General features: G+C 38.1%; 1 protein-coding gene across 1 annotated transcript; it reads left to right on the plus strand.

The window, feature by feature from the left end:
- The first annotated feature begins 3,845 nt into the window (after window positions 1-3,845).
- Window positions 3,846-7,258, plus strand: LOC116174606. Its single transcript, XM_031492548.1, has 7 exons — window positions 3,846-3,913; window positions 3,972-4,631; window positions 4,681-4,882; window positions 4,937-5,931; window positions 5,983-6,184; window positions 6,246-6,757; window positions 6,811-7,258. Exons 1-7 carry the CDS (start codon window positions 3,869-3,871, stop codon window positions 7,255-7,257), a joined length of 3,063 nt encoding a protein of 1,020 aa, XP_031348408.1. The 5' UTR covers window positions 3,846-3,868; the 3' UTR covers window position 7,258.
- Window positions 7,259-12,101: the final 4,843 nt, after the last annotated feature.

A 12,101-nucleotide genomic window follows, 5' to 3' on the forward strand; every position in this document is an offset into this window, starting at 1 on the left:
TCAAAAAGAAGGTTTCACTAACTGTCTGCTGTTCAGCGCTTCGAAATCTTTGTAACAAATTGATTGCTCTTTTCAAACAAAAATTGCATCGGTTTCCGCTTAAACAGGAAGTGGTACCGGAAGTTTGAATATGCGGGGCCCTTTTATAATTTGGTGTGATGGAAAGCTATCGCTTAATAAGTGCATTAATTGCAGAGAAGTCACTGATAGACTTATAGAGACCGAACCCGAAAAACTCGTTGCTGGTCAAATTGTGCCATTGTACCTATTCCAAAAAGTATACCAGCAAGTTCATACGTAGATATAGGACAAAAAAAGAAAAATAATTACGTGTCACTTGAAGCACCTGGAATTTCTGAGTGCCGTTTACGGGGACCACCCTATATAATAACGATTGGTTTGGGCTTCGTTACATAGAAAACCGTAATTTCGAGAACTTTCCGCGATGCCATGGAGACAGGGAGCTGCCGTAATTAATTAGTCCGTCTATGACCTTTCCTGTTGGAATTTTGGAATTATTTTTGTAACCACCGAAGAGTCTTGTCTTGGCGAAGATGAGGGACACTTAATCCGAAAACTTACAATTAATATAAAGTTAATTGATGTAACGAGTTCATGCGTTTCCATTCAGCCTTTTGAGTATGTATAATTAGCACACACTAATTATACAGTTGCAGTAATGGAGCACCTATCGAGAAGATTTTGGTGTCAAATTGTTCGCGCTTAATTAACGAATCGATTACCAGATGTTCGGGAATTTCAGCACGAACTGGAGCCGAGTAATTACTTAAAAATCAAATCGATTGGTCTACATTTCGTATTGAATACGCGATGAATTGGATTTTCCCTGTTCCACTTCTACCAAATTGGGTTTTCTTTAGACGGTAAACGCTCAATTTTGGAAGGATCTTTTTGCGTTCTACTTGCCCTCACCGGCTATGCGCGAGCTGCAGCTGAGTTCGTCGCAACTCAATACTTTTTCCATAAATTTACAAGAAAAATTTCAAAATCAACTGTTTTGACATTCATTCTCTTAACAAAACATCCACGGGTAAGTAGAAGTTGGTGATCAACATGATTTTGGTCCATTTGTCACCCTAACACGTCCCTATGTTTAGCGCATTTTTGAAAAAAATACGCTATTATATCCGTTGTGGCTGGCTGGCTGGCTGTCCGGCTGAGATCTCAGCAACAACAATAGCTAGAGACTTCAAATTTTCACTAAAAGCTTTCTGGCATACTGTAGATGTGCAGGTTCTAGTCTATTGTGAGTTAGAGATTACTCGTGAGATCGATAAGTTTAAACGTTCCTAATAAAATACCTACTGATATGTATTACCAAGCATTTACAACTTGTTTTCTTTTTCATTCCGTAAAAATCCAGTATGGCGCCTAAAAGAAATAAGAATGTAGTAGCCTGTACCTTCTATAACTAATAGGGCCCCTTCACGTGCATTCCCGGAACGACGCTCCGTAAGTTTTGGAGTGACGTCAATCCAAAACTGTGCGTGTAGTTCATCCTCGCGCCATGAATGATACGCGCCTGGCGTGGAGCGATGGAATCAAACATGTTTGAATTCCTGGCGTGGAGCGAGACCCTCCGCGCGCCAAATGCGAGCGTGTAGTTTCGTTTCGCGCCTTCCCTTCGCGCCGTTAGAAGAGGATGCGCTGTTAAACATTGGAGAGGAAAAAGGATAGACTACATTAGCAAAAGTCCTATAGGTTTGTTTGTGTGTGCTGTGCGGTGTGACATTAATTGTGGTAATCCTCTGGATTGGTATTATTACGAGTATTATTAATTTCTTGTAATAAAATCAAATCGCCAAATTTCTGTCTCTTCAAATACCATGGCTTGGACCTCTTCCTCCTCTTCTTGGGCTCTTCATTTACGTTATCCATCATATATTTGTGAAGAATTACAGCTGCAATTTGTCTTTTTTTTACCAAACTCATCTTGCTGTCGACAGTACCACACTGGAATGAATGAAATGGCGCGAACGTGTAGTTTATTCACTGCACAACGCGCCAGAAGTTGGCGCTCCACGCTTCGTTCCAAAACCGATGGCGCGTCGTTCCGGGAATGCACGTGAAGGGGCCCCATAACGTGTTATTATTATGATAACAGGTGCAGATTCTCTCACAAAAGTGACCATAGAAGGTACAAACGCGCGGGAATCGTCTATTTTCGACCGTTCAAGCTGGGGAAAACAAAAACGAAAATTGACACTTTCGCATTTTCCACCACAAACTTTTTCGACCACTCCTTTTTGGGGTTTAAGGGAAAATTAACGAAAATTTCCCGGCCAATCCTGTAACCCTTCTAACCCGCAAAGTTATTAGTTTAGTTTGACTTATTTTTTGGCCTACATTGCCAATTCACGAACAAATTTGATAAAAAATCCACCTGAAAAATTGATCGTAATCGGTCCACTCGTTAGTAACGGACAGATGGACGGACGGACAGACAGGCAGACAACGCAAAATTATGGACTCGCTAGGAGCTCGTGAATAATCGTCCCAACTTCTTTCACATGACACAAATGTGGACTGAACTTAAAAGCTTTAATGCGAAAGGAATCTGGGTATCAAAAAGCCGCTTCTAAAATAGAGCCATCTACACTCGAAGATATATATTTTGAAAAATACGTACCTTGTGCAGAATTAGATGCCGATTCTGAATCAAGAGGGCGCGATGGTCGCGGGGATTGCAAATAGCCAGAAAAAAATAATTTGTACAAAATTTCACACTTCCCAAAAGTTAGAAATTTTACCTTTACATCGCATGTACGAAGTTATTTATGAATATTTTTCAAGAATTTGTGCACCATTCGAAAGCTCATGGTATTTGTCGTCTCACAGAACAAAAAGGAAGTCAATGTTGTCTTTAACAACCACTCTATAAACTGTTAAAGCTGTATATGCGCGAAAAGTGTAATATAAATTTCAGTCGCGAGGTATTTTCGTTATTGTTGGAGATAGAGGTATACATATCGAGACAAAATATGTACAATGAAACAAGGTATTTTTTTCTGGCTATTTGCAATCCCCGCGACCATTGCGCACTCTTGATTCAGAATCGGCATCTAATTCTGCACAAGATACGTATTTTTCAAAATGTATATCTTTGAGTTCACATATCATGTTCGAATTTTGACTCCCAGATTCCCGACTAATTTGTAAAACTAGGTAGATAAAGATACGAGTATATATCATAAATTACAAATTAAAAATAATGGTACAAAGGGCTTTCCAAACGTTACGCCACTTTCCACTCGAGTTTCCACCACAATCTCTATTACGGTAAAAGTTGTATGAGAAGTTGAAAAGTCCAAGATATTTTCGAAAACAAATAGAAAATCCCCACGTTTCGTGTTAAGTCGTCAGCCTATATGAATAAAAATTAAAGAACCACAACCTTTATTGTATTTGGCTTATTCCAAAAACATGTTGGTGTTTTTCCGGCCAATATTTTGAGGGCAAAAAAATTGTTTGGAGACCATCGTCTAACAAAGTTGGATTGGAATAAATTAAACAAATAAAAATAAGTTATACAAAAATGATAAATGTAATACTAAGTTAATAATAATTAATTTGATGCTGATAAATTAGGTCAATGGCTCCGATTATGAAACTATCGAATTAAATACTCGCAAATAATCTACTAAATTCAGTTGTAATCAAATGTATTACTGCGGAAGACCTTGGCAAAAAAAGTTAATCATCCTTTATCTAATTGTTATGCAAGAAAGGTGATGTGATAAGGAGGTGAATGAAACTAATGGGTCAAATGCTGGGTATTTTTGTAGTATAAATAAGAATCGAATTTTAGATGTCGGCACTTCACTTGTTGAGGCAAGCATAAGTGAACATGGCAAAGTTAGCGATTTTCTTCTTGGTGGCTGTGGCTTTTCAAGTAAGTAAAACTATTCATTTCAGCAAGTTTGATAATCATTTGGCTTTGCTCTTCTTAGGCCAGTTTCGCCGTACCAACCTTCTACGAAGATAATACTCTTCTTAAGTACGTGAGCGAAATCCGCAACGAAGTACAAGACATCACTTTGTACCTCGAAAAAGACTTCCCCGAAGATCGCTTGGCTCTTAAAACCGTCACTTGGCAATGTCACAAACTTGTTGAAGCTATCCAAGTAATCATCAACAAGCTCCACGAAGAAACCTTCAGCTACCAAAGTGAAGGAGTTGGCATCTTCAGAGAAGTTGTCTCCCTTTTAAAGGAAGTGCGTGACTCGCTCAAACAAATCACCCTCTACAATGAAATCACCAATATCCACGAAGTTAAGAAGAACTTCATCGTCTCCATCAACCTGGTTCTTGAGCGTTTCGAGAAATTGGTGCAACTCACCTACAAACTCCACCCTGAATTCCAATACACTTTGAAATACCTTTTCGTCGACTTCTTGACTACCCTCCGCGGAATCCATTCCCACTTCATCCACATTAACGAAGGTTTGGAAGTTGTCAAAACTCCACGCGCTTTGATCAAGGAAATCCACGAATACACCAACGAACTTACCCAGCTTCTTCAGGAAGTTGTCCACCCAACCCAAATTAAGGTAGCCCTCCGCGAATACCTCATCGTCGTTAACGAAATCGTCCGCAAATTGCAACAAGAGGTAAGCGCGAAAAATTATTATTCGAATATCTGAACCAATTCCCTTTTAGACCGTTTTGGGACACAAAGAACACGATATTGTCTTGCATCAACTCACCAACAAACTTCGGGAAATCGTTTATCCCGTAATGGAAATCATGGCCGAAAACACCGTTGATGTGAAAGTCTTCAGAACCCAAATCATCAGCAACTTGCGCGAAGTTGTTGCCATTTTCGAACAGTTGGTACAGCTCTGCGAAGAGAAAGTTTTGCGTAAGTGACCTCTGAGTGGACTAATGGTAGCAGTTGGTAATTTTTTCTTTACAGCCGTAGAAATCAAAACTCTGCTCGTCAGAGTCATCTACCATTACTTCTACGCCGTCAAGCACGTTATCCAAGAAACCAGATTCGGTAACAAGATCGGTTTCTACACTCCCAAGTACTACAGCACCGAATATTATGGCAAGCACGGATACGGACTCTTCGAAAAGGAATTCCACAACCGCTTCTACACCCCAATCAAATACGAATCCAACTACGAAATTCCCGTCGAATACAAAAACATCGGAAAGAACTACTACAACCCATACAGATACGAAACTCTTTTCCCAATCCGTAAATTCGAAGCAGAATCTATCTATGGTAAGACTTTGGAATGGAACAAGTACGAATCCAATGTTGCCGTTCCATCTTTCAACGAAGGCAATACTCTCTTCAAGTACTTGAACCAAATCCGCTCCGAAGTACAAGACATCACTTTGTATCTCGAAAAAGATTTCCCAGAAGACCGCTTGGCTCTTAAAACAGTCACCTGGCAATCGCACAAACTTGTTGAAGCTATCGAGGTCATCATCAACAAACTCCACGAAGAAACCTTCACCTATCAAACTGAGATCTTCAGAGAGGTCGTCTCCCTTTTGAAGGAAGTACGTGACTCCCTCAAGCAATTCACCGTCTACAACGAAATCACCAACATCCACGAAATTAAGAAGAACTTCATCGTCTCCATCAACGTCGTTCTTGAGCGTTTCGAAAAATTGGTAAACATCACCTACAAACTCTACCCTGAATTCCAATACACTTTAAAGTACCTTTTCGTCGACTTCGTCAACACCCTTCACGGAATCCGTTCTCACTTTATCCACATCAACGAAGGCTTAGAAGTTGTCCAAACCCCACGTGTTTTGATCAAGCAAATCCACGACTATACCAACGAACTTACCCAACTTCTTCAAGAATTCGTCCACCCAACCCAAATTAAGGTCGCCCTCCGCGAATACCTCATCGTCGTCAACGAAATCGTCCGCAAGTTGCAAGAAGAGGTGAGTGGGCCAAATTATAGTTCGAACACTTTTAAACGGATTCTCTTTTAGACCGTCTTGGGACACAAAGAACTCGACCTTGTCTTACATCAGCTCACCAACAAACTTCGTGAAATTGTGTACCCCATCATGGAAATCATGACCGAAAACACCGTTGACGTGAAAGTCTTCAGAACCAAGATCATCACCAACTTGCGCGAAGTTGTTGCCATCTTCGAGCAGTTGGTACAGCTCTGCGAAGACAAAGTCTTGCGTAAGTAACCTCAGGATGGGTTAATGGTATCAGTAGGTGATTTTTGGGTTTTTTTTTGCAGCCGTAGAAATCAGAACTCTTCTTGTCAGAGTCATCTACCACTACTTCTACGCCGTCAAGCACGTTATCGAAGAAACCAGATTCGGTAACAAGATCGGTTTCTACACTCCCAACTACTACTCCACCGAATACTATGGCAAGCACGGATACGGACTCTACGAAAAGGAATTCCACAACCGCTTCTACACCCCATACCAATACGAAACCAAATACTACAACATTCCCTTCGAATACAAGAACATTGAAAACAACTACTACAACCCATACAGTTACGAAACTCTTTTCCCCGTTCACCAGAACCAAATCGAGTCTTTCTATGGCAAAAACCTCCAGTGGAACAAATATGAATCCCCCAAGGATTTAGTCTTAACCGTCCAAATGCTTGTCACACGCATCTTCAACCGTTTCGAACACAATACCTGGGAAGTTACCGATGTCAACACCGTTCTCCTCCACAACATCCGTGAGTTCATCAACGTCCTCGACAACATCTCGGAGAAATTCGAAAACAAAGTAAGTGTAACTCGCCGGATTTGTTGACGATGACTAACCAAAATTGTTTTCAGATGACCTTCGAACGTTCCCTTCACACCGAAAGGTACGTAGAAGAATTCATCTACAGAATCAAGGAAATCAAAAGAGAACTCAAACAAACCATCAGCACCGAAGATTTCACTAACGTGCCTGAACTCAAAATCCGCTTCCTCCGTTACATTGAAGTTGTTGCTGCCGAATTTTGCAAGTTGATCGAAAACCAGCAAGTATACGGCCTGGAAAGTTTCTTGGTCGAGGATATCTTAAACAAATTCATCTCCTTCTTGAACAAGGTCAGCTACGAACGCAACTACGTCTCCAAGCACTACCCAATCAAGGGATTCAACGGTTTCTCACCCAAGTATTACAAGGACAACACTATCGTGCCATACAGCAACAACGGCCAGTTCCACGTGCTTGCCAGGTTAAACTACAACACCGAGCGATTCGTGCCAACTCTTTACAACCGCTTGTACTAAAATGTGGTTTACTGTGATTACTGGTGTCTTCTCAGTATTTAAATACATATTTACTTTATTATACCTTTTTTGTTAGTCTACCCTCCTATAATTTACGCAACAGAACATATTCATTTGATCCCAATTTCCTCCTAAGCTCTTTTCGGACTAAACTTTCACCACACCTACACACATTTCAACACAGTATCTATCTAAATGTTTTGTCACATTAACTACTTGATTGTTAAATTCGATTGTATTTTTTCCCGCACGGCGAATGTCGGTGGCGGAAATGTTTGTGTAAGATTTTAAAAAAATAAGTCGTGGAACATCAAGGATCCTTTGTAAAAAAAGACCATTCATATCTTTCACCCATATGGTCGTGATATAAAGCTGAAAGAGTTAAAATGTAAGTCAGTCACCTTGTTGAAATGTCACTTTAAAATCGAGAAGGGATACTTATTGCCAGTTAAAAAATTCAAGAGCCGACAGCACGGAATAGAATAGATCTAGTCAGAGGTGCTTGAAATATTTTTCGAAGTGCCCACTTGTTGTTTGATCGAGTTTGTTTATGTTAGAGCTTAATCTAAATACACGTCTTACGTACATACGTAGGGAAGTCCATAGATTTTCTTATTTATTTTTATTTTTATCAAGCAATTGTTGAATTCCTTGTCATTTCTGGTCAAGTGTGTAACTTTTTCGTTATATCGAAAGATGGCAACGTAATGGAATGGAAACAATTCAGCGTGTAGGGCAGGGCGCAATATTCAAGATCTTTGGATATTCCTCCGTTAATAAAAAATCACACTAAATACAAAATTAGTACCTATCATCGCCGTGAATTAGGAATGTAAAAAATTGAAGGTTTTAATATTAACATCCAGTCAGTTATGACAAAATAACCAGAGTAGGTGGTTATTGGCAGTATCGTATAAAAGTAGAATCGTATAATTTCGCCCTCAACTTTCAATCCTATCTCTATATAACACTTCAAGCTTTTATGAACCTTATTATTATAATCGTGGGTCGCATTTAAATACTTTCGCACTTAATTAAATCCTAAAATATTCCTTTATAGTAAAAGAATGGGCAATACCATTTATATTTACACCTGACACTTTACACGCGGGCGTCAATAATTAAAAAATTGTGGCCGCTAATGAGAAGTGAAATGCGAATGATGACATCTTTTATTGCTAATCAGCGAACAGTGGAACAATGGTGATTATCATAAAATTGGCAAATTAAAGGAATTTTTTATTTGCCCAACTGCTTATATCTCCCCCTTATATTTTCCTAAGATTTTAGTCGCATTTAAATTCTGTATCATTTTACACTTCGTAATCTATTAGTGCTAGACATGTAGAGAGCGATCATGAGGGGTTAGTAGGTGAATTTAATAAGTAAACCAGTTAGGCAAATGGATAAAAGAGAAGTGGTGGACGTAGACACCCATGAGAATGCAAGGGATTCGCAGTAAGTTCGCCATTTTAGTTGTTACGTTTACTTGCATCTGCAGGAAGTTGTAGACTTATGGAAAAATTGGGATTTTAATGATGTCGTGTCACCTTTATTAAAGTACAAGTACCATGTTGTTTACAAATGATTTATAATAAATCGTCAACTAATTTTCTGAACTTCTGTAGGATTTGTATTTCATAATATTAAATTCAAAGAGGTTTTTCATCTTTTTTAACACCCTTGAAGGAAACGGCAATGAGTTGAATACAGAAATTGTGTTTATTCGAATCCATTGTGTAACCCGGATATGGTTTTCATGTCAGATTTTTCTTTTAGTGCCCAAGAATTATGTCAGGCGTTAATGAAAGTTCGTGTAATTAATTATTTGGAATTTTCGGAAGTTGATCGAAGCTACTAAGCCTTGCAAATTATTCATTTAATGTCAACATTGAGATTTTGAGACAAGAGCCGGGCGTCTACGAGGAAAATAATTACAATTCTAAATTTAAAGGTTGTTTTGTTTTGAGCTAGCTGAACATTTGTTTTGTGGATGGCTTAGTGACCGCATGCCATTGCACACAGCAATAGTTTGTGAGGTAAATTTATCATGAACCTTTCCATGATCATCAGCTGACGAAATTATGAACTTACTGAAAATTTTGTTTTGCGTCAGTGACAAATACCAAATGTAGTAGGTGCTTGAAGCATGTACTGAATGCTTTTATTACCATCAACAAGTGTTGATTTCAACTTCAAATGCTGAATAAACTGCTGCAAACGCTAAATCGGCAAAAAAGTGGAAAACATTGTCTAGTATCTTGTGTGAACAAACTGATCTACAAATTAACGATAGAAAAAGAACACGCAATTTTAGTTCCAATGACTCCAGGGAATGTGTGTTGCCTTTTTCCCGACGAAATTGGTAGTTAAATGAACGTTTCACTCTACCAAGATAACCAAAGCGAGAGCAAGGCAAGAACATAAATTTCGTTCCTGATGTGGATAGAGGAGACAAATTACCACCCTAACCAATAACAAGGAAAGACAAAAATGCGCAATAATGTGGTTCTGATACTTTAATTCAAAGTGCTTTGCCGTTTCTGAACGGATCTTATAGAATAAAATGCATTTATTCTTGAAAAATTGAAATACTTTTTCCTCGCGATTTTCTGTATACTGTATACTGTTTTAAAAAAGAGTCCAGGGTCATCATTTAACAATTAACAACCCCTACATATACAAGTAGGTACTGTTGTGTAAACTACATGGGGTGGCGTTTCTTTAGGTTGAAACCGAGGTTGAAACAATGGCCAAGATGAAAAGCGAGCCACCTTGTAGTGTAAAAATACGTGTTGGTGACGGAATTTCAGTGTGAATATCGGAAGTAGCAGTCAGGACAGCCTTTATGTAACATAATTCTCGGGAATTTTGTTGAATTTGTTGAATTATCATTTAAATATCAGTTTTTTTTTTGTAAATTTAGCAGATAATTGGTGAATTCATTTAATTTGAAATTTGATTTGTTGCATTTAGTTTGTATGATAAATTTCAAACGGGTAACTAAGGTAACATTTAATTGAAGTTTTTAAGTGAGTTTCTGGTTTTAACTGGTCAGGTGTTATTGGAGTATTGGAGTTAATTGGTTTTTCGACAAACAATGTCACGTGCGAGATAAGCGATGCGGGTGTTTTATTAGCTTTGGCGATGGAAATGGAGCGTAAGTGTCTGTGACGTGATTTTGATACCAGTAGTGCAATTTTACAAAAGGAAACGCATTCGTCCTCCGTTTTACCGTTTTCGTTTTTACGCATGGAATTTCGAGTTTAAAAAGTTTGTGTTATCAAGAATGAAGAAATAATTGGTATAATACAAGAGAAGTCTTTCCATCCGAGCAGTCACAATGCTAAGTGCTATTATCTTCGATCCCGTGTGTTTCGCCGAACATCTTATATTTCTTGTTTTGCCCAGTTTGTTGGATCATTCTCAACAGAAGGGTGAGTAATTTTTGAGATCTCTTAATTTGTTTTCAGATCGAGCGTTTGCAAACGGGGCGTGTTGTATTCAAAAGGCACTGTTAGCCTTAACTTTTTTCATACAGAATTCTTTTGTATTTCATTTTCATTTTATATTGTATCTTGTAATTTTTTTACTTAATTATGTGTCAATTTGAACCCCAATTTGAAATCCACGTAGAACTTTATTTTTCTGCCAGATTTTTCTAATTTCTTTTCATCCGAATGTTTTTCCGATTTTATTCAAAATTTGAGTAGTGATTTCGTTGGAATCGTTACGGAATGTGATTGAGGCTTTCGAGTCTTTCAAGTTTATAAGAGTTTTAATAAGTCAATGTTAGGATTTTCTTGTCGTGTCGAAACTTAACTGTGCCCAGCGGGAGATATTAAAAAGAAAAAACCCACTTTTTACGGAAATACACGTTTTAAAGCACCAAAAATCCAAATCAAACAAATTCTCGATTATGTCGATCGGTGTGTCGGTCTGTCTGTCTGTCGGTCTATACTCGCATTTTCGGCTAAACGGCTGAACCGATTGGAACCAAATTTGATAAACATATTCTTTAGACATATATGAGCAGTATCGCGCATTGCGGGTGGTATCTGTGCCGCGCACAGCAAATTTTTTTCATTACGCACGGGTGTAGGTAATGGGTACTATATCATGCTTCTGAATTATACGTTATGACCTCATTTTCAGAGAGGTCGTAAAGATTTTACGCTGATCCTTTTCCAGATAGAATTGCATCCAATCGTAATCCAATCCAATCCAATCATAAGTAGGTATCCATAATTATTAGCTTTCTTAAAAAGAACAAACGAAGACTGTAACCCGAAGAAATCCACCGTGGATGGGTAGATGAACTTTTAAGCAATAAACATGTCAAAATTTCACCAAATGTCAACGTTTTATCATCATTTTAAGCAAAGTTTAAAAAATAAAATTTTTTCCGTCTGTATGTATGTCGTGCGTACGTTGGTAATTTTTCGAGAAAACCGCTCGATGGATTTTCTTCAAATTTGGATATGTATATTAGGGGTACGGAAACGAAAAATGTCGAGCCGGGTTTTTGTAAAAAAATTTGAGCGCCACAACGGCATCCAACTTTTTCTTTTCAAATTGAAAGGATTATTCAAAAGAGTTTCTTTTTCTGTGTGCAACCTATAAAAATTATTTTAGGTTTTATATATAAAAAAATAGAGAAAATAAATGTTACCTAAAAAAAATTTAAATATTTTTTAAGCAAAACCGTTCTTTTGGCAGTGTACATTAGGCATAAAGGATGTAAAACTGTCAAAACCGTTTTTTTAAAATAAAGGTATTTGAGTTTTTAGCGCCGTGATGTTTTACAACTTTTTTTGTTCAAATAGCAATCCCATATTGGAAAT

This window comes from Photinus pyralis, unplaced genomic scaffold (genome assembly GCF_008802855.1).
Source record: "Photinus pyralis isolate 1611_PpyrPB1 unplaced genomic scaffold, Ppyr1.3 Ppyr1.4_LG6, whole genome shotgun sequence".
NCBI lineage: Eukaryota > Metazoa > Arthropoda > Insecta > Coleoptera > Lampyridae > Photinus > Photinus pyralis.

Bases quoted from the DNA above. Each gene is read 5' to 3' on its own strand.
- LOC116174606 (XM_031492548.1), top strand. From the start codon at position 3,869: ATGGCAAAGTTAGCGATTTTCTTCTTGGTGGCTGTGGCTTTTCAA. The intron at 4,632-4,680 runs GTAAGCGCGAAA...ATTCCCTTTTAG, and splicing joins TCCGCAAATTGCAACAAGAG to ACCGTTTTGGGACACAAAGA. The intron at 6,758-6,810 runs GTAAGTGTAACT...AATTGTTTTCAG, and splicing joins CGGAGAAATTCGAAAACAAA to ATGACCTTCGAACGTTCCCT.